The sequence below is a fragment of the Martes martes genome (genome assembly GCF_963455335.1).
Source record: "Martes martes genome assembly, chromosome: 6".
Lineage (NCBI taxonomy): Eukaryota > Metazoa > Chordata > Mammalia > Carnivora > Mustelidae > Martes > Martes martes.
In genome coordinates this window covers 53,492,907-53,515,943 of record NC_137893.1, presented here as the reverse complement: position 1 = coordinate 53,515,943, position 23,037 = coordinate 53,492,907, and the positions used below count along the sequence as shown (strand labels likewise).

At 40.7% G+C, this 23,037-nt stretch overlaps 1 protein-coding gene across 2 annotated transcripts; it reads left to right on the top strand.

Moving 5' to 3' along the window:
• Nucleotides 1-624: 624 nt before the first annotated feature.
• GINM1 (glycosylated integral membrane protein 1) lies at nucleotides 625-22,707 on the top strand. Of its 2 annotated transcripts, none has more exons than XM_080805595.1 (8): nucleotides 625-945; nucleotides 5,536-5,595; nucleotides 5,763-5,859; nucleotides 13,696-13,847; nucleotides 14,386-14,542; nucleotides 15,129-15,259; nucleotides 16,664-16,827; nucleotides 21,443-22,707. In XM_080805595.1, the coding sequence occupies exons 1-8, from the start codon at nucleotides 826-828 to the stop codon at nucleotides 21,555-21,557; spliced, it is 996 nt and encodes a 331-aa protein (XP_080661721.1). In that variant the 5' UTR covers nucleotides 625-825; the 3' UTR covers nucleotides 21,558-22,707. The 2 variants fall into 2 exon arrangements, with proteins under 2 accessions (XP_080661721.1, XP_080661720.1); XM_080805594.1 differs by having other exon boundaries at nucleotides 779-945; nucleotides 15,126-15,259.
• Nucleotides 22,708-23,037: the final 330 nt, after the last annotated feature.

Here is a 23,037-nt window from a genome sequence, read left to right as displayed (position 1 = left end):
AAAATATTTTTTAACAATATGAAAGGGGGGGGGGGGAGTCTGTCATCTTCATTTTGTAGATTAAGGAGATTAAGGAACTGAATAGAAAAGCCCCGAGAGCTCAGGTGGAGAGTGTTGTTCCCACGGCATCTGCAGTGATCTGCTGAATGTTGAACCTCTGATGCGTGGTTGATCCTCCACCCTAACACAATAAATCACTTGGAGGACTACGGATGCCGGAACAGCAGCCCAGACTAACTAAATCAGAAACTCGGGTGCCCCGTAAGACCCCACAATCAGTAATTTTTTAAAAACTGCCCAGGCAATTCCCATGTGCAGTCATGGATAAGAACTACCGATTTAATAAAATTGCCCCTCGTGACATATTCGTGACATATTCCCCCTCGTGACAATTCTGCGGTATTATCATTTCAGTTTATACATATGTAAAATATGCACACGCAGAGCTATAGCTATTTCCATACGTATATATACTAGTCTCGTTTATATACTAATTTTAAAATCACGTCAATGAAAACATTTTCACTCCTTCGGATCAGTAGTTCCTTCCATTTCGGCCCGCCAGTCTGTAGACCAACTAGGACCTTCCCCCGGTTGACTCCACCCACCCTCCCGACGTTTCGCGGAGGCGCGCACGCGCACTCCGCTTTTCCCGGAGCCCTGGCGGTCCGCGGCCACCGGCGAGTTCCCGGGCCCCTGTCGCCCCCACCCCGTCCCTCCTCCCAGGGTCCCGCCCCCCGGTAGCCTCGCCCCGCCCTCGCCCCCGCCTTTCGGGCTGGCACGGCCCTCAGCTCCCGGCCGTCCGCCGCCGCTGGCCTGTCCAAAATGGAGGGCTCCCCGCCGGCGTCGTTTGCCCTCCGGCTGCTCCTGCTCGCGGCGCTACCGGCCGCCGGGTGGCTGAGGATAGCTACCCAGGAGCTGCCACTGCCGCCCCAAGCCCCGCAGGTAGGGCAGGGCGGGCGCGGCTCGGCTGCTCCTTCGCACGGACCCTCCGGGGAGGCCCGGGCTGGAGCCGTAGGACGTCGGTGTCCGCGTCGACGCTTCTTGCCACCGGCCGGCGGGCCAGGGGGAGGGGTCCGGGCGTCCAAGAGAGGAGCGGGGAGAAGCATCCAACGAAATGGGGGCAGCCTGGGAAACGGGAGAGAGAGCGCGAAAAGGGTTACTTAATCTGTGGTTAAGCCCAGTGCCGCGAAACTTGGGGATTCTTAGGGCAGCCCCAACCGTTGCCAGCCGGAGGGGATTTTGCCGTCGAAAGTACGCGATCACAAGTGCTCCCAGCCTTTTGTAATGGCGCCTTCCCGGGGTAGAGCCGGCACTGGGGCCGCGCAGTGTTCGGGAAACGTCGAAGTGGCTGGGTGAGAGAACAAGAGCGATTCCAGGCCACCTGTCTGCTCCCGCGGCCACGGGAAGTACTGCTTTCCCCCGCGGCGTGCAGGGCTCCGGGGTGCGCCTACTCCGGGTTCCAGCCGCACCAGCATCCACTGGGAGCAGGCTGGGAACTCACTAATCCGTGCTTTTGCGGGTAGGGCCCAGTAATCTGTGTCGGCAAGCCCCCCAGGTTGATTGTGAAGCAGCTGAAATTGGATAACCACTGCGCCCTTGTACTGGAGGGTGGTGGGTTTTTCTCGCTTTCGCGGGGCAGTCATGTTGAAATAAACCAGTATTTGCCGTTCATCGATTGAATGTATGGTTGGGAAAAGTTTGGCGATTTTAAAATGGGAGTTTTCCCAGAATGAGAAGAAACAATATAGGTATACTTTTTCTTACCGGTCAAGACTTGAATACTCTAAATTCAGGGGTGAATTACAGCATAAATATCACTTCAAAAAAAATTTTTTTTTACTTTGAATGACATTATTTTCTCTCTGAGAAGAAAAATAACGAGCATATCTCACTTTCAATTCTGCTGGGGCATTTCAGGAAGGCACAACAATGCAAGCCCTAAGAACCACTTTTATATGAAATTGTATATGGATCACAGTGCAACTGGTCAAAAATACGAATGTGATCGCTGAGTACCAAGACACCAAATAAAAATGAAATGATTCTTAAAGTTCTGGAATTCCACTGTTTTCCAAATTTTTTAAAAGATTTTATTTATTCATTTGACAGACAGAGATCACAAGTAGGCAGAGAGTGAGGGGGAAGTAAGCTCTCCGCTGAGCGGAGAGCCGGATGAGGGACTCGATCCCAGGACCCTGAGACCATGACCCGAACGGACGGCAGAGGCTTTAACCCACTGAGCCACCGAGGCACCCCTGTTTTCCAAATTTTAAAGCTTCATCATAGTCCCTTGTGAATCCAAGGATACTTAAGTCTGGCCCCATATAGTCTGAGAAAAATGCATTTTGACTGCAAGCTGAAAGCACTGTGAGCTTAGTGAGCTCATCATTTTAGTTCTCCCTTTTTATGCCATCCTTCCACTTTTGGAAAGTCCAGATCTAAACTCAGAATTTCATAGATGAAAGAATGCTGAGCAGGGAGAGGGAGAATCGCATTCCTTGGAAATGTTTATATGGGAAACTGAAGCCTCTTGATCTAAATTGTTCAATGTTTTATTTTTTTAATTTTCCTTCCTTCCTTTTCCTTTCTTTTTCCTTTTTTAATATTTAAGCCCCAGTGCAGGACTTGAACTCAAGACCCTGAGATCAAGATCTTAGCTGAGACCAAGAGTTTGACCCTTAACTGACTGAGCCACCCAAGCAACCCTATTTCAAATATACAGAACATTTGAAAGAATGTTGTGGTGGTCACCAGATTAGATAAGGTCTGTCCAGTAGACTTCAGTATAATGATGGTGTTTGCTCTGTCCATTACAGTCGCCACTAGACTACTGTAGTTAGTGAGTGCTTGAAATGTGGCTGACCAGGGCGATTGAGGAACTGAGTTTTTAAATGTTAATTTTAATTAAATGTAAATAGCCACATGTGGTTATTGGGTACATACCATATTGAATAGCACAAACTTAGGCCACCGTTAACATTTTATTATACTTTATGCTTTATTGTGTATCTGTTCATCTGTTCATTTTTGTATCTAACCTGATGTGAATGTAAGAAAACTGAAAGTTAGGAAAATTCTCTCCGTATCCCCTCAGTATGCAGAGCTACTGGATTATAGTCATTTTTCTGTTTTGTTTACATGTGCAATTGTTAGAAGTTGAGGTTATACAGATTGTAAAATAATGCAAATTTTTGTAGTACATGCTTCTAATATTAAAATAATTTTGTCACCAAGGAGAGGCATCCAGAGGACACATACCTTCTTATATGTATAAATATTTATTTCGCATATTTCCCTGAGACTTAATTCATTTATTTTAAATGAGGTATCTGTTATTTGTCCTTTGTCCTTAGGAAGCTATGTGTACCAGCTGGGCATCTTGTTGAGTGAAGGAATTAGAGGAAGAATTGAAAATGGGTGGGTAGAAACTTCTGCCACCCACTCTTTAAGTCTCTGCCATTCTGTCTCACAAGCTTGAACTTCCAGTTCAGTCAGAGGTTCTCAGAGCAAGAAATAGGACCTATCTCTGAACTTGGGCTCAGAAGGCAGTAAGGGACCCAGGTCACCTCTGAAATGCAATCATTCCGAAGACTAAAAAATTTAATTGAATTTGGTTCTTGCAAAATACAGCAGGATAGTGTATGCTAATTGTCTTTTACAAACCGCAGATTTTACTAGGCAAGTGATCTATGTAAGTACAGTAAATTACTAACAATATAGCGTATGTTCACTACTGAAAGGCAGAAGCTATGAAAAGGTTTCTTAGAATACTATCATTGGAGGATTCTCCCTGGGCTGTTAGAAGAACAATAGAGTGTATAGTTGACGGATCCTCTAGTTTGAAAAGAGGAATTTTTGGCTGGAATTAGAACACAAAAACTATAACCACCAGTTTGATGACTTACTGAGTGTTGGTTTGTTCTAGAGATGAGTGTATTGGTTCTGGCCCATGCTTAGTTCTAGATTAGGATGGACCTGGAGAAAGCCATGCTGGTTCTGAAGCTTCGTAGGCCCCCATGTAGGTTGGCAAGTGTACCAAATGTATGATATGGACTTTCCATGCTAGAGTCCTGTTCCTTGAGTAGAATCACGTCAACCTCATACAGGTGCTTCAGTCTCATTCTCTCATTTGTTGGAAGTGTATAAAGAATTAGAGATAGTCATGGTGCCAAGAGATACTCTTGTATATTATTTTGATTATGAATAATTTTCCTATTTTCGAAGAATACCCCCTGGAAAAAAATATTTTTTATTCTAGATAACAATGTCTAACTGTGAGTCAACTTAGGGAAGGATTTGTTTTTCAAATGACAAATTGTGAACCCTGTGAGTATTGGTGAATACTTATTAAAATAGAGCTTTCTTCTCTTTAGAAAGCGTATCATTAATAAACTTAAATATTTGAGTAACTGCTTTTGAGCATTTAATGCCTCTTAAGGATTGTGAACAGTACATACTTGTCCACGGGCACAAGGGGTCCTATTTCAGAGGGGTTAGAGCAGGGGTGCCTGGCTGGCTGTCATAGGAACACGTGGCCTTTAAGTTTGAGCCTCACGCTCCATAGCTCAGGGGTTAGAGCACTGGTCTTGTAAGTTTGAGCCTCACGTTGAGTGTAGAGATTACTAGGAAAAAAATAAAGGAAAAAAAAAAAAAAGAAGGGGGTGCCTGAGTGGCTTAGATGGCAAGTGTCTGCCTTCGGCTCAGGTCTTGATCCCAAGTGCTGGGATTGAGCCACACATCGCATCCGTCTCCCTGCTCAGCGGGAAGCCTGCTTCTCCCTCTCCCACTCCCCCTGCTTGTGTTCCCTCCCTTGCTGTCTCTCTCTCTCTCTGTTGAATAAATAAAATGAAATCTTAAAAAGAAGAAGAAGGTTTAGAGCAGTTTTGTTTATGAAAATGAGAACATTGGAAACGACTCAAATGTCCATGGATAGTGGAACAAATAAGTAAATCGGTAATCATTTGATGGGCTTTTACACAGCACTGTAAATAAATGTCTTCAGCTGCATGCGTCGAAAGTTTTAAATAAAAGAAGTTCCAGAAGAATCCGTACAAAATTGTTCCACTTACATAAAGCCTAGAAACAGATAAAACTGAACAACATACTGTTTGGAGAGAGACAAGCACAATAAAACCATAAAGAAAAGCAAGAAATGATGAAAATGGAGGGAGGGAGGGGAACAGGACAGAGAGGGTCGCGCAGGGACTTAAAAGGTATAGACGATACTCTGGTTTTTAACCTAGGTAGTAGGTACATGAGTGTTAAGTTTTTCTCTTAAACTCTCCATTTACATATTATATGCTCATAAATGTGACATTTCATAGTGAAGTGGAAAAAATACAGATTAGGAGAAGTTGGAATTGTGAATAAGGGCATAATAAAGGCTGTAAAAATAAAAATGCTGGGTTTTAAAAAATGTTCTTTTGATGTTTTGAGTGATTATACTAAATATAGTTGAGGGGAAAAGAAAAAGAATTGAGCTTTTCTTACTTGGTGAAATGCATACCTATCCACTTCATGTATGTTTTGCAGGACAGCATCAGAATTAACGTAACTACCCTGAAAGATGATGGGGAGGTATCCAAAGAACAGGTTTGTCTCCTTTTGATTATGTTTTAGTATCACTGAGCTAAGTAGTAGGCAGCTTCTGTTATTTTTCCCTGCACCTCTAATTTAGTTAGATAATGTATTTTTGACATGAAGAATTTGTCATCATTTATAAACCATTGGAATTAATGTATATGCTGCTTTATTTTAAGGTTGTTCTTAACATAACCTATGAGAGTGGACAGGTATATGTAAATGACTTCCCTGTAAATAGTGGTGTAACCCGAATAAGCTGTCAGACTTTGATAGGTGAGTACTACTAAATTATTTCCATAATTGTTCTGTTTTTAGTAATACTAAATTTGTGAAACACGTTTTTTTTTGTGATGTATTTTCATTTTAAATTAATAACATACATCATTACTGGAGAGTATAATAACACTAATGTGTTTAAAATTCAAATCCTACTTTATTTTGGTTATTCCTGGCATATTCACATTTCTTTCTCATGAGATTGTCGTTGACCGGAACTGCATTTCTGGTAGGTTGATACCAATGTAAGAATATAAAGAAGGGTAATAAGTGGAGATTTACAAGTAAGAGGCAAAATCTTGAAGGAGTGCTTATCACAGTTGGGAGAAAATAAAAAGAAAAGTGAATTGTTGCTCTAATTCTCTGGTTGCTTCTACCCTTATGTCCAGATAATATTTTTTTAATCTTTTAAAATCTTGAGCTGTTTAAAGACAAGCAGATATGTTATGGTGTACCACAGTATTTGAAGGAAATAAGGAATATGAGAAATACGTACAGTAGTCTTACTACCTGTTTTAATATATGCATTTAAGGCAGTAAATTTTTCTCTAAATAATTGTATTTTGTACTTAATTTGTTACGTACTTTTATAGTCATTCAGCTCACAGTGTTTTCCAGTTATTTGTAGTGAGAGTCCCTTGTCCTGTGGGTCATTTAGAAGTTACAGTGCTTAATTCCTAAACATTTTGGAACTTTTTACTGTTTCCACCTCTGTCATCAGAGTTGCACGGTGTATAATTTTAACCCCTGAATTCAGAGACTTGCTTTGTGGCTTAGCAGATAGTCAGTTTTAGGAAATGGTGATGTCCAGGTGTCCTTGAAAAGAAAGTACATCATATAATTACTTGGATATGATGTTCTACATATGTTGGGTGAAATTTTTTGTTAATTGTATTGTTCAGTCTGTTAGGGAAGTACTGACTTTTGTTCATTTGTTTGCTCTGTCAGTTACTGAGAATGTATGTTAAATCTCCACTATGTAGATTTGTCTGTTCTCCCAGCTGTGTCATTTTTTGCTTTCTATCTTTTGACACAATATTACCAAATGCATACAGATTTGAAGTGGTATGTCTTCCTTGTAGATTGACTTTTTTATCATTATAAAATGTCTTTATCCCTAGTGATACTTTTGCCTTTAAGTCAGCTTTATCTATATTATTTTAACAGCAATTGCTTTTTGGCCTGGCAGGTGGGAGGAAGATGGATTGTTGTGTGGTATCTTTCCTTTTTTTTTTTTTTCAGTCTTTCTGGGTCCTTACAATTCGAGTGAATCTCTAATAAGCAGCATATACTGATGGGTCTTATTTTAAATCAGTCTGTCAATCTGTCTTTTATTTGGGATTTTGATTTATTTATATTAGTGTTACAACTAATATATTTGGATTTAAATCTTTTTTTATTTAAATCTTTAATCTGAATCATTTGTTTCCTGTTTGTGTCCCATCTATTCCATGTCTCTTTTTCTTCTCCTTTTGGCCCTCTTCTGGGTTTTTTATTTTTTCTTTCAACATTTCCCTCTATCTTGTTGGTTTTATATTATTTTCCTGTTCTTTTAATGGTTACCTCTGAGATCAATAAACTAGAATTTTTATCACTTCTCAAACAAAGCAAGAACCTCAGAACATGGAAACTCCATTTATTCCCTTTCCGCATTTTTACTGTTACTGTCATACATTTTAACTCTTTGTGTTCTTTTTTTTTTTTTAAAGATTTTATTTATTTATTTGACAGACAGAGGTCACAAGTAGGCAGAGAGGCAGACAGAGAGGAGGAAGCAGGCTTCCTGCTGAGCAGAGAGCCCGATGCGGGGCTCGATCCCAGGACCCTAGGATCATGACCTGAGCCGAAGGCAGAGGCTTTAACCCACTGAGCCACCCAGGCGCCCCTAACTCTTTGTGTTCTTAAATCCTAATATTATGCATCATGCCCATGATTATGCAACATAATTGTTCTTATTATTTTGTGTAGTCCAGTAATCATTTATGTTTACCTCAATGGTTGCCCTTTCCATCGCTCTTCATTCCTTCCTGAGTGAAGAAATGAAGAAGGGGAACAAGAAACACACACATATACACTCAAAACCCACACTCAGGGTGCCTGGGTGGCTCAGTGGGTTGGGCTACTGCCTTCGGCTCAGGTCATGATCCCGGGGTCCTGGGATCGAGTCCCACATCGGGCTGTCTGCTCAGGGGGGAGCCCGCTTCTCCCCCCTCCCCCAGCCAGCCTCTCTGCCTGCTTGTGATCTATATCTGTCAAATAAATAAATAAATAAAATCTCAAAAAAAAGAAAAAAACCCCACACTTACTTAGTGTATATGTGTTTCATGTTCCCCTCAGGGCTCATTTTTCCCCTGCCTAAAAAATTCCCCTTAGTAGAGGATCAAGAAATCCCCTTAGTGCAGATTTGTTAGCCATGAACTATGTGAGCTTTTATTTGAAAACGTCTTTACTTTGCCTGCATTTTAGGAGGATCTTTTTACTGGGTGGGGAAACATAGGTTTAGTACTTCATAGGTTAGCATTTTAAAGACCAGTTTCATGGTCTTCTCACTTCTGGAGTTTCTGTTGAGAGTGTCAGGCTCATTGCTCCAGGATGGATAATAAGGTTTTGTTTTGTTTTCAATGGTTGCCTTTAATAGTTTTCTCTTAGTCTTTGGTTTTCAGTAGTTTTACTGTGATGTGCCCAGGTGTACGGTTCTTTAATCTGTGACTTCCTGTCTTTTTGGGGAAATTTTTGAGCATTATCTTTTCAAAAAGTACTGTAAGTCCTCTTCCTTATTCCCTTCTTGCTTTTCATTTACGTGTATGTTTGACTCTTTCATAAAGTTCCATATAAATTTTATACTGTTTTCTGTTTTTTTCTATCCTTTTTTTCTTTTCATTCTCCCCGCACACTAATTCATTAGCTCTGCCTAATTGAGTTGTTTTCATTTACTGGACTTTACTTCTAGGATGTCCATTTTAGTCTTTAAAATTTTTTTTTCTTTTTTCTTTTGTTTTCCATCTCCTGCTCAGGCCCTGGATACTGGCCCAACTCTCCCCTCCCCCCCCAATTAAAAAAAAAAACTTTATATATATTTTTTCTAGATTTTTTTATTTATTCACTTGACAGAGAGAAATCACAAGTAGGCAGAGAGGCAGGCAAAGGGAGAGGGGGGAAGCAGGCTCCCTGCTGAGCAGAGAGCCTGATGCGGGGCTCGATCCCAGAACCCTGAGATCATGACCTGAGCCGAAGGCAGGGGCTTAACCCACTGAGCCACCCAGGCACCCTAATTTTATATTTTTAATTTTGATTTTAGTAGCTTGCACTTACCTGGTGAAATTATTCATTTTATCACCTATTTTCTTTTATTTAAAGATTCTTTCTTTATTTTAGAGAGAGTGCGCAGGAGCAGCAGGGCGGCGGGGGGATGGGGTGGGGGGGTAGGGGTTCCTAGTCTGAGGGGCAGAGGGACAAGGGAGAGAGTCTCAAGCAGACTGCGCTGTACGTGAGCCCAGCGTTGGGGGCTGGATCCCACGACCACAAGATTACCACCTGAGCTGAAACCAAGAGTTGGGTGCCCAACAGACTGCACCACCCAGGCACCCATTATTTCTTTTCCTTCCTTTCTTTTTTTTTTTTTTTTTTTTAGATTTGATTTATTTGAGAGAGAGCACAAGCAAGGGGAGGGGCAGAAGGGGAAGCAGACTCCCTACCTAGCAGGGAGCCTGACGCGGGGCTCGATCTTAGGACTCTGAGATCATGACCCGAGCCTAAGGCAGACGCTTCACTGACTCAGCCACCCAGGCGCCCCTATCATCTATTTTCTTGAACCTATTACTTTCGGTAACTTTATTTATTTTTTAAAGTAAGATTTACTCTCTTTTTTTAAAGATTTTATTTTTTTATTTGTCAGAGAGAGAGAGCAAGCCACAGGGAGAGGGAGAGGCAGGCTCCCTGCTGAGTCCGGATCCAGGACTTGATCCTAGGATCCTGAGATCATCACAACCTGAGCTGAAGGCAGACGCTTAACCAACTGAGCCACTCAGCCATCCCTAACTTTAAAATTAAAAGTCTGCCCAGTCTAATTTTTTGAGCCCCTCTGGATCTGTGTTTTCTTTTGATCCTTCTCCTTCAAAATATGTATTATTTTTGATATTGTGTACAAAAAGTTATAAAGTCTCCAGATATTATTATCTTACTCCAGAGAGGATTGATTTTAACCCCTGGCAGTCATGATAACAAGGGTCAGAATACCATAATTTTTTTTTTTTAAGATTTATTTATTTATTTATTTATTTGTCAGAGAGATAGAGTACAGGCAGGTAGAGTGGCAGGCAGAAGCAGAGGGAGAAGCAGGCTCCCCGCGGAGCAAGGAGCCCGATGTGGGACTGGATCCCAGGACGCGGGGATCATGACCCGAGCCGAAGGCAGACGCTCAACCGACTGAGCCACCCAGGCATCCCGAGAATACCATAATTTTTAAGTCGAGGATTGGGCTGACTGAACGCTGGGTTCTTACCTCTGTGAGGCTTAGTCTATTTCTTATTAACTGCTTTTCCCCAGATGTAGCTCATCGTAGCTCCCCAGTGAAAACTGGGGGTGATTATGAGGGCCCCTGTTTTGTGGGCCTCACACTTCTCGCTGTCTTAAGCCTGCCAGGGTTCTGCTTAGCTTCTTAGTGTCTTAGATAGAGGCTTGGTTTCTCAGCCCACCTGACTTACTTACTAATCAGCACATGTTTCTGCAGGGGGAAGACTGCATAGAATGTTCGCTTACTTCTGTTCTTCCCTTCTCTCTAGGATCTTGTAGCCATAATCTTTATTTTCTGCCCCTCTGCATGGGACTGCCCAAATCAGCCCATTCAGCTCTGTTTAGCTTCTCTGCCTCTGAGTCCTTACTTTCTATTGAGCTTTGCAGCTTCTCTAGCTGTCAAGCTTGGGAATCGGTAAATGCCTTGTGGGGGCGCTGGCTGACTTTTTAGCTCTCTGCTGCCTCTAGACAGATGTGGGTTTTGAGTGTATATGAGTGTGTTTCTTTTTTTACATCTTTTCTGGTGGCTCTCAGTGAGAAGGTTAGTATACAACAAGCTAATTCTTCATAGCTAGGAAAAGAAGTGCTGTTGTTGGTTTAAGTAATAATTCCATTGATGGCATATTCATTAGGAATTTGCCACAGGGTGTGACCCAGCTGCCCTCTGTAACAATTTAGTTCTAAACTTAGTAGGCGACAACAGTATTATCTCTTGGTTCCTGTAGGTCAAGAATCTGAGCTTGGCCTAGCTGGGACCTCTGGCTGTCCTGTAAGGTTGCAGTTCTCTCAAGGCTTTGCTGGGGAAGATCTGCTTCCTAGCTCACTCACGGCTGTTGGCAGGATTTAGAACTGTGGGACTGAGGCCTCCACTCCTTGCAGGAGGTTGGCCAGAGGCCTCCCTCCTTCCCTTGCCACATGGACCTCTCTGTTGGGCATCTCACGAGATGGCAGCTGGCTATATTGGCTGGAGGACGAGGGAGGCCACCAGCAAGGGTGAACCCTCACAAGACAGAAGCTGCAGCCTTTATAATCTAATCACAGAAGTGACTTCCCGTTACATTTACTGTATTCAGTTTGTTAGAAACAAGTGACTGGGTCCAGACCATGCTTGGTGGAAGGGAATAACGCAAGGACATGAATTGCCAGACTCAAGGGTCGTGGAGAGCCATTTTTGAAAGCTGCCTACCACAGTCAGGAAAGTCAGAATATCAAGGGCTTTTGTGCTTTTTAATTTTATTTTCTTCTCCAACAGGGGTGCCAGATTTGGGGGCTGAAGAGTCACCACCTTGATGTCTTTATATGACTGCATTTTCCCCTCTATTGAATCTCTTGTGCCCTTGTGCACAGCCTTTGGGCAGACAGATACGCTGACAAGAAGCATGCTGTTCTGTGAGCAGAACCAACGGGCAACCAGGGAAAACGCAGAGATGGACCACAGGAGAGGGGATGTTTTACAGCCAGGAGCCTTAGAGGAGGGGAGGGAGGGAGGTTAGGCAGACCAGAATGAGAGAGCAGCAAGTGCCCCCAGAAGGAGCCTGAAGAAGGACCATTCAGAGAACTACCAAACAAGTCAGAGGGATGCCGCTGAAGGTGTCTGAGCAAGGCAGCTGTGTAGTCAGAACTCGTTACAGAAGATTAATCGGGCTCCTCTGTGTGAATGCTTTGAAGGGAGGGGGATTGAAGAAGGGAATAGTTAGGTAACCATTATGTTGGTTGAGTAGTTCCTGAACCACATATTCCACCCCCCCACCCCAAACCCACCCCCGGTGGAAGGGAGAAATATAAGAGAGACTGGACCTGGGGTGGCCTGAAGGAAGCAACTAACTGGATACAGGGAATGAGGGTGCAGAAGTCAAATGTAACCGCCTAACTTCTGTCCTTGCGAGTTTGGAGGAGGGTGGATTTGTTTACAGAAACGGGGAAGTCAAGGAGGAACAGTTTTGTGAAGATTTAGGTTGAACTAAAAGTTTAGGTCACTTGGTTCTTAATGGAAATGTCTATACCTGTTTCAAAAGTTAGAAATGGTAGTCTGTACCCCCCAGAGATTTTGATTTATTGGTTGGGATGAGGCTTGGGCGTCTGTATTATTCCTCAGTGGATTCTGATGCATAGTTAGGATTTAGAACCCCTAGACTGGGATTTAGAACCACTAGACTGATTTTGAATAGTATTGGTAACTGATGATGGCATATTTATTTTAAATTATGTATGTCTGATTCTGGGTGGAATCACTGCTGAATAGAAGCCACAGAACAACAAACCTGACGCGTACTGTCAGGGGAAGGCCGCCTAGTAAGGAGACAGGCTTATAAACCAAGAGCTACACTGCAAGAAAGTTAGTGCTTAAAGAAAGGCACGGACTCAGAGATACAGGGATACAGTAGCTAGAACTCCTTAAGTAGGAGTTTATTAAAAATGGATGAGAAGCGAGGGAGTAGTAGAGAACATTCCAGATAAAGGGAAGAGCCCTAAGGATCTTAGGGAAGAGCATAGAATCAATTTAAACAGGTGGATCTGTATGCAGACTATCCATCTGGGTTTGTTTTTGGCCAACCGTCCTCATATGATAACATTTGAGAGACTAACGTTTGAGAAGCTAAATGCTCCTTTTTCACTGGTTTCACTGATGTATATTGATTTATCTTTTTCTGTAGTGTTTTCTGCCTCCAGAAGGTCACCGCTGGCTCTGTAGACCAGCTGCAGCTGTCATGTCCCGCCTCCACTGCTGTGGTTTCGGAGGCTCTCCGCCAGAGAGGAGTCTTGCCGACCCCTGATCCTGCCCCGTTGTCCCTTAGTAGGGAGGAATTACAGGGCGGTCCCAGCCTCTCCCCCATCCCTGCCCTCCAAAAGCAACAGGTCACTTACTGGAGAAAGAATTGAGAAAACAACCTTAGTGTTCTCACTGCTTTGGGGCCCCTAGATCCCTGGAGTTTGAATGAGTGAATGGATGGATGAATGTACTTACTTTACTATTACATGGGATTAGCTCTGTCTTCTGGTTGCTTTGTAAGTAGTTATGCCTTGTTCGTTCCTCCTTGACAAACTATGTAAAGGACTAGGAATGATGTTGCTACTGTGGTAGTCTAAAGACCATCGAGCATTTTTCCCTTTTCAACAACTGTAGACATGGTGAGGATTTATCGAGTTGTCTTTATTTTCATAAATTCTGTAACATCAGTGAAGTCGGAGATTGAGAAAGCCAAAGAAATTTTTCTGCAACTGTCTTTTTCCATGTAAATGTCATCAAAATAATCAAATTCAGCAATAGATTTGGTGGCATTTGTTTTGTTCAAAGCTGTCATTACTTTTTTTTTTTTATAGTGAAGAATGGAAATCTGGAAAATGTGGAGGAAAAAGAATATTTTGGAATTGTCAGTGTAAGGATTTTAGTTCATGAGTGGCCTATGACATCTGGTTCCAGTTTGCAACTAATTGTCATTCAAGAAGAGGTAGTAGAGATTGATGGAAAACAGGTACGATAATGTGATTATGAATTGGGAATTAAACCCTAAAGATTTATGCTGGGTATTATGCATGTGTTACATTATTGTATTATTTATTTCTGACTTGATAAGGAAGAATGTTACCCCGATGTTGCCTGCGTACAAGCATTTAGAATTTTTTACTTGTTTTAACATTCATTTAGCATTTGAAGTCTTTAATTTTTTAAAAAAATGACTATATTCGTACATGTTTATATCACTTTAAAATATTATAAAAATTAGTAAATAGAGCGATTGAAGGGATTGAATTTGGTTTATAGCTCTGCCACATTTTCCCCTGGCTAAGTAGATGAAATGGGACAGAGAGCAAGCTTCTAATACTGAATGCTAAAACACTCAGATTAAAGTTGCTAATTAAATGCCTCAAAGTGCAGGGAATGCAGAGTAATTGTGAACTGGATAAGCTTTTTAGTTAAATACAACAAAGGAGGAAAAGTTAGTTTTAAATTCTTAGGGGGTTGTGCCATTATTTAAAATAAAGAGTAATTATTTCTTTTTTCTTTCTTAGGCTCAACAAAAGGATGTTACCGAAATTGATATTTTAGTTAAGAATCAGGCGATACTCAGACATTCAAACTACACCCTACCTTTGGAGGAAAGCATGCTGTATTCTATTTCCCGAGACAGCGACATTTTATTTACCCTTCCCAACCTCTCCAAAAAAGGTACTTTGAAAGGCTGTTACTTAAAGTATTAAGGAAATTATTTATTTAGTGGATAGCTTTCTAATCATAGTTAATATGTTTGGAAGTAGGCTTCTTTCAGAAATGCTTTATAACACCTGTTACTTTATATGTCCATATAAGATCTTCCAGGAACCTATCTCGAGTCTTAATAGAAAGTGATCAAAAAAAAAGTGATCAGTGGTGACTGCTTGGTGACATTTTGTAGTAAATAGCTACCCTTACTCTGGGCAGTCATCATAAAATACACAATCAGAATATCGTTTAGGTACATTTAGAGAAAGAAGAATTCATTTTTTTCCACCAAAACACGCAACTTTCTGAAAATTGGACTTCTGCGTTCTGTGTGGTAGAATCATAACTGGTGTAGCTCCCTCTTACTGTCTGAGTTTATGGCTCCTTTCTAGCATTTAAACATGAACAGTGAAATGTTATTTTTTTTCTCCTATGGATGGGAAAGTATATTCTTAGTATCCTACATGTGTTTGGGATAGTAACAGTAGAACTAGGAAGAGAGACACTAGCGTGTACCTAGCGTTTTGGTGACGTGGCTCTTCCTTCTCAGTAGAAGGTGTCAGCTCACTGCAGACCACCAGCCAGTATCTCCTCAGGAATGTGGAAACCACTGTAGATGAAGACACTTTCCCTGGCAAACTACCGGAGACTCCTCTCAGAGCAGAGCCTCCGTCTTCTTACAAGGTACATCCGGTATTCGGGATTATCTTTCTATTACAGACATCTGCAGAAGAAAACAGCATTTCAGATGAGGTGGAAACCATGAGGACTGGGAGTGTGAAATGTTAATAGTGGGCTCCTCACTGTTGCAGTGGGAGGCTTTCAGGTTTTCCCATTTTCTTCTTAAGTTCCATTTAATAATACAGTTAGATAATGATTATCAAGTCCTTGGATATCATTCTGGGGGGATTTTCAGCTCCAGAGTCATTCCCATATTCCTGTTTATTGATTCTGTGACTGCTGTCTCGAGCACACGTGCGTGTGCTTGCATACACACACAGACACACACACACACACAGACACAGAGGCCTGGGGCCCTCAGGATCTTCACAGTGACCGAGCGCACGTGGTGAAGGGTGTACTTTCCGGAGTTGGACCGCATGGGTTTGAATCCTGGTCCTGCCACGTACTAGTTGTGTGATCTTCAAGTTTTTAGGCTCTCTAACCTCAGTTTCTTTATCTGTGCAATGGGGCATCCACTTTAATCTGTAAAATCATGCAGTTGTTACCAGGATTAAATACATCGGGTACAAATGTAAGGATGTATTTCCACCTGTTAAGTACCCCTATATTACTAAGGGCGTGATACGGCTGCCTAGAAATATATTCGGGGTTCACACTGAGTATCTTGATACCTCCGTATGTATTAGCTCAGCCTCTTACTTGAAATAATTTCTGTTTAAGTGAGCAAGATCTGGGGTCCAAAGGATTCTAGAGACTTTTTTTAGGTTCCCACTGACAGTTGGGATTGCCTGCTTGGGGTTGTTGTAGAAACTGGTCACTTTTTGCTGCCTGAACGCCAACACCCTCACTCTGCCTATATGCCTCCCTCCCCGTCCGTGCACCTTAGTGTCTGTTCTGACGTGTTCTGTGCCCAGTGAACTCCCCATCTGGGCCAAGAGCCACTAACACGTTTGTCTTTCTCTCCTGCTGTTGTTGTCCAACTATTAGAAACCCACGGTTGCCTTTGGTCTGTTTGGCATAGACTAGCCGAACCTCTTTATTTATTATTTATTTAGCAATAAATAAGTTATTTAGCAATAAAAAAGTTATTTAGCAATAACTTTCACTTAATTTATATACAATAGTATAAATAATTGTAAAGGATAACAAAGTAACATCCTATGCCTGTATTACTAGAACATAATTTTTAAAATTGTAAATAATTTTATCAAGGTATATTTTAAAATAAAATAGCACCCATTTAAAATGTACAGTAGATAAGTTTTTATAAATGTAGGCACCCATGTAACCAGCATCACAGTCAAGATGCAGAATTTTATCATCGCTCAAAACTAGAACATAATTTTTTAAGTCTCTTAGAGATCAGATGGTACTTGGCTTGTCTAATCAAAACTCCTCTTTTAGGTGATGTGTCAATGGATGGAAAAATTCAGAAAAGATCTGTGTAGGTTCTGGAGCAGTGTTTTTCCGGTATTCTTTATGTTTCTGAACGTCATGGTGGTTGGAATTATAGGAGCAGTTGTGGTAATAACCATCTTAAAGGTGCTCTTCCCAGTTTGTGAATACAAGTAAGTATTTTTTTTTAAGATCTTATTTATTTACTTATTTTTTTGAGAGAGAGAAAGAGCACAAACAGGCAGAATGGCAGGCAGAGGGAGAGGGAGAAGCAGGCTCCCACTAAGCAGAGAGCCTGACATGGGGCTTGATCCTAGAGCCCGGGGATCATGACCTGAGTGGAAGGCAGCTGCTTAGCTGACTGAGCCACCCAGGTACCCCAGTAGTTATTATTTTTAAACAGCATTAGTGTTTTTAATGATTAAAAAGCGAGTTGTATTTACTGTATTTTAGAGATTTTAGAGTACAAAATATAAATATTAGGAAGGCTATAAGATGAGATGGAGGGAAAATGATGTCTGCTTTTTTTCTAGCTTGTCTTCCAACTTTAGCAAAACTAAAACATTTATTGGATATCTGTCATGAACAAGACACTTGTCTTGGGGATTCAGATGTGAATAAGACAAACTCTACCCTCTAAGATCTTAGCCTATTAGAGAGAAAGGAAACATTGCATTTTAGTGAAAAAATGCAGTGTTAGACTAACAAGTGAAACAAGAGCTTCGCCATGTATAATTTTCTACCTCGATCTATCTGTTTGTTTTTTCAAAGATTTTATTTGTTTATTTGACAGAAAAATCACAAGTAGCCAGAGAGGCAGGCAGAGAGAGAGGGGGAAGCAGGCTCCCTGCTGAGCAGAGAGCCCGATGTGGGGCTCGATTCCAGGACCCTGAGATCATGACCTGAGCCGAAGGCAGAGGCTTAACCCGCTGAGCCACCCAGGCGCCCTTCTACCTCGAAGTATCAATTTTAAATGAAGTGGATTTTAGAAGACTAGTGCAGCATTGCTTGTAACAAAGCAAAAGCAAAAGAGGAAACCTCTGAACTGTTTATCAATGGTGGCTTAACTGACTAGCAAGCAATTCACATGTGCAGTGGGATTCTGTGCAGCCGAGAAGCAAAGAATCCAAAATCTATTAGGTGGGGGAAAACACTGCGTAGCATATGATCCCATTTGGGTAGAACAAAAGTATTATGTATATGTGTATATAAATGCATAGGAAACTTCTGGAATGACAAAATAAGTTACTTTTAATGCGTGGGAATGAGAACAGAGGTAGAAGTAGAGATACTTTAATTGTTAATTGTTTCCCTTTCTGGATGGCTTTTTTTTTTTTTTTTTGAGATTTTTAATTTATTTATTTGGCAGAGAGAGAGACACCAAGTGAGGGAACACAAGCAGGGGAAGTGGGAGAGGGAGAAGCAGGCTTCCCACTGAGCAGGGAGCCCAACACCAGGCTTGATCCCAGTATCCCCGGGATCATGACCTGCGCCAAAGGCAGACGTTTAACAACTGAACCACCCAGGTGCCCCTGTATGGCTTTTTTTTTAACCATAAGAAATTATTTTATACATGTAAAAGTGAATTTATTGTTAGCATTTTTACAAGTTGAACAGGCAGTGGGCAGCTGGCTGGCTCAGTTGCGAGAATATGCAACTCTTGATCCCTGGGGTTGCAAGTTGGAGCACCATGTTGGAAGTGGAGTTTACTTAGGAAAAAAAGAAAATAAATTTAATAAGTTAAATAGTCATTTTGGTTGTCTTAATAGAAATAATTTTCAGTAGATAGAAATGACCACAGTTTTTGGCTTAAGTTATATTGTACCATGTTAGAAAAATCCCAGGATTTATAGGAAAGAAAGATTCAATTCAGACATTTGCTGTTCTACTTGCTTGTCGTAAGGTCTTTGAAACACCCATTTCTTTATGTGTAACATTGAACTAAAACCTTAGAGGTTTTGTTAGAAGGCCATGATGCAAGCAAAGAGCCTGCGGAGTAAAGAAATGTTAGTATCTCTTCCACCTTTTAGTTTGGTTTCCCCTGAAGAATTCACATTTCCCATTTCTTTCTGAAAATGAAAATTCTGGAACTTAATAGTTTCTTCCTTTTTCCTTTGACTGCCAGGAAGCTTGGGACCTTTTTTGAACTTTTTAGGCAAACCTACCTAGAAAACCATGTTGCACATTTTTTTTTTTAATTGTTCTTTTACCAAATGTTTTGTTATGGGCATTTTTGTGGGAAGAGATACAGTGTAAAATTAAAAACAGATTTGCAGTATACTTGTGTCAATGGCAGTTGTACTAAAGTTACTTTCTGGTAGTAAAATATTTCATCAATATAGAAATACAGAGAGCATAAATTAAAATACCTCTTCATTTCCCTGTTTTTTAATTGTTGTAACCAGAGGTGATCATGGTTAACTTTTAGGGTGTGCATCTTTTATCCAAATTCTGTGTATTTTTTTTTTTTTTTTTTTTAAAGATTTATTTATTTATTTATTTGTCAGAGAGAGAGAGAGAGAGAGGAGCGAGAGTGAGCACAAGCAGACAGAGTGGCAGGCAGAGGGAGAAGCAGACTCCCTGCTGAGCAAGGAGCCCAATGTGGGACTCGATCCCAGGACACTGGGATCATGACCTGAGCCGAAGGCAGCTGCTTAACCAACTGAGCCACCCAGGCGTCCCCAAATTCTGTGTATTGATAAAAATGTATGGTAGAGTAAACAGTATGATCCCATTTGGGTAAAACAAAAGTATTATGTTTATAATAATAAGGTTGTTTATCAGCTAGATTCTTAACTGTCCCTCAGATTGCTTTATTCACTAAATGACAGGTACATAGCTATCTCAGTGTGCCAGTAATTTTTTCCTTGGTCCCCTTATCAATGCCAGATGAAAATTAAAAGAAAAATTTTTATTTCTTTTTCATGCTTTATTTTTATTTTAAATAGTCTCTACACTCAATGTGGGGCTTGAACTCATGACCCTGGGATCAAGAGTCACATGCTCCACTAACTGAGCCAGCCAGGCGCCCCTTTATTTCTTAGCTTACATAGAGATGTATATCATTCTTACGTATATTTGCAAATGGGCTGTGTGTATCCTAAGGGCCCTATAGAAAACTCTTATCTTGGAATCAGATGGGACACTGCCACCCTCACTTCCTGTCCACCACTAGCTTTTATACAGTGTTGCTTTTGATCACAGCTGCCAAAGTCCAGCTTTGCAAAGATCTGACCTCATTGAAAGGAATGTGTAGTACAACCTGATGTTGAAACTGTGAGCTACCTCCAAATGAAATCTTGAAAATCTAAAACAGTCTGTAGGGCCCGTGAGTCTGCAGCGCCACTCCAGGGGTCTTGGTGCATATGGGAACCATGGCCTTAAGACCTTTTCCTCTCAGCACGTGTATTTGTTTATTGGTCCTCCTCCTGGCTGCATAGTGTTTTCCAGCATAGCTAAGCCATCATGTAACCACTTCTCCACTAGACATTCAGGTATCTTCCAGTTTCATGTTCTTTTCAATAATTCTCTCGTGTACCTCTTAAATGTACACATATCTCTTGGCACGTGTGTATTTAGAGATAGATTCCTAAAAGTGAAATTACTGGGTCAAAGAGTATGTGTATCTTGTCAACAGCTGACAGCAGTCTTTTTTGTTTTTGCTACTGCGGACAAAAATAAAATCTCATTTTAACTTGCCTTTTCTTTTTCCTTGTGTCCTTGCTAGCCCAGGTCTAGCGGAGTCTAGCATCTTTGTGATAATTGGCTGTGTGTTTCTCCTGTGACATGCCTGTTTATAACTTTTACCTGTTTTTCTTTTGTTTTCTATCATCATTGGCATATGGGAGCTCCTTTGTCTATTATACACACATAATATCTATTACAATTTTTAAAAAATTTTAATTAACATATAATGTATTATTAGCCCCAGGGGTACAGGTCTGTGAATTGCCAGGTTTACACTTCACAGCGTTCACCATAGCACATACCTTCCCTAAAGTCCATAACCCAACCACCCTCTCCCTCCGGCAACCCTCAGTTTGTTTCGTGAGATTAAGAGTCTCCTATGGTTTGTCTTATTACAATTTTTTTTTTATCCCAGATTACAATTTGTCTTTTGCTCTTGTTTCTGGTATCATACAAAAATCTTAAATTTAGGCTCAGAGCAATTCATGGCTTTCCTTTGTGTCTTTTAGGATTTTAAATTTTTCTTAAGTATACCTTTCCCGTCTTAAAATTATGTTTTCTTAAAACTTAGGTTTTTACCATCACTTGTGTATAGGTTAAGCTAGTTATGATTTAGTTTTTGCTTTCAAAACAGAGGCCATTGTTCCAGTTGTAATTTGCCCAGTGAGTCAGAATGCTACCTTATTATGAATGCAGTTCCCACATACATTTGTCTTATTTCTGGACTCTCTTCTTCGCTGCTTTGTCTCTTGCTGTGCCACTAGCACGGTTTTAATTACTGTATTGCTTTAATAAAACCAGGCAACAGTCTCTGCTCTCCATTGTTCTTTTTAAAAAATGTTACAGCTATTCTTGCTGTACTCCCTTGTGAACTTTGAGAATCAGCTTGATCAGTTCCATAAACAACTACCTTCTGTTGACATCTTGATTGGGATGATGCTGAACTTGCAAAACAGGTCTTGGATCCAATCCAGAGACTTCCTCCTTGGACAGATACTTAAGTAACAAAAGGGAGAATACTGTGTAAAGATCCTTGAGGTAGCCTTGCCTTACTATGAAACTGTAGACAGGAAATATTTAATTTCTATTTTTATATTTCAGAGGAATTCTTCAGTTGGATAAAGCAAATGTTATACCTGTCACAGCTATCAACTTATTTCCAGATAATCCTGAGAAAAAAAGAGCAGAAAACCTTGAAGATAAAGCATGTGTTTAAAGCACCATCTCAAATCATGGACTCTGAATTAGTCTTTTGGCTCTAAATTTGCCACTTGAATAGAATTTTCTTTAAATTGCTAAGAATCTGTTTATATACTAGGGAAATTGCTAAACTCCCAAAACTGCCTAAAACTTGACCTTTAAAGTGACAAGTTAAAAGTCACCTTACTCTGTAACAGGGCTGGCTATTCAGATGATGAATTAAAGGAAATTTAAATGAAGTGGAAAAGAAGACATGAAGAAACTTCAGACTTACCAAAAAAAAAAAAAAAGAGCAGGACAAAATGCCATGTGCCAATACTTTTCAAGGTGCCTTTGTAAAGGAAATTCTATCCACTTAATTACTATAATATATGAGACTTTATGAAAAGCACTTTATGAAATTTTAATTTAAAAGCTCAAGAATTTAACACTTATTTTTTTATTCAGTTTAATGTGCCTTTATATTAAGTATGTGACTCAGTATAAAATCACTGAAGTGTATCATGATTTGATTATATCCTGTACCAAGACTACTTACCTGAATGCACCAGGATTTAAAAATAGTAGTGACATGTTCTCACTCTAAAATAAACTTTTTTTGAGGAAAACAGTATAGAGTTTTGGTATAAAAACATTTCCCAGGCAAGAACTGCTAAGGAAGAGCTCCAAGAGCTCCTTTCACAATACACTGTCTGAAACCAGGGCTCAAATTCAGTTAAGGAGTCGTCAACGTCCTGAATTAGACCATGCCCTTGCTCTTGTGGTTCTTAGTGCTATTTACCCTTCAGCGGTGTTTGGTCTTTTTTTTTAACCATCATTCACACTGACATCTATTTTATGCGATCTAGTACATGTAATACTTTACTCCAAATGGTATTTCCTATTGTTTAATTAATTATTGCAACCCATCATTTTAAACATACCATTCAAGAGTGTAGTGACTGGTTTTTAAAACCACCTTAAATGGGGGGTGAGGAGTAAAACTCCCTGAGTTAGGCTAAATAGATATGTATGTATGGGGAAGGAGGACAGGTAGTGAAATGAAGGAGTAAGATTTCATTTTGCCTAGCTATTATTAATAAGGAATAACAGCCCTGTGAAATATACTTTCTCCATATTATAGAAGAATAAATAAATAGCATGCGATTTGGTTTGATCCTAAAGTTACCCAGCTAGTAACCCTTGCTTTATGTCCTTCCTCACCTTAAGATGCTAGAGATTCTAGTTCTAACTGCAAATAATGACAGGGTCTTATTGCATCCATTAAGCATATAGGGACTCAAGTGAGGAGAACCATGCAGGAGTCTCTGTGGCCCATTGGAGAGAGTGGTGTGGGCTTTGCAGCAAGCAGAATCCTGTCTGCCTTCCCTCCCTACCGGTGAGACCCAGGACCACAGCATGATGCTCTTTTCTATGGTTGGGATGATACAGTAAGTTATATTTAAAAAAGTAATCCTAAATGGGTATCTTACCTGTAAGATTTTATATCATTAATT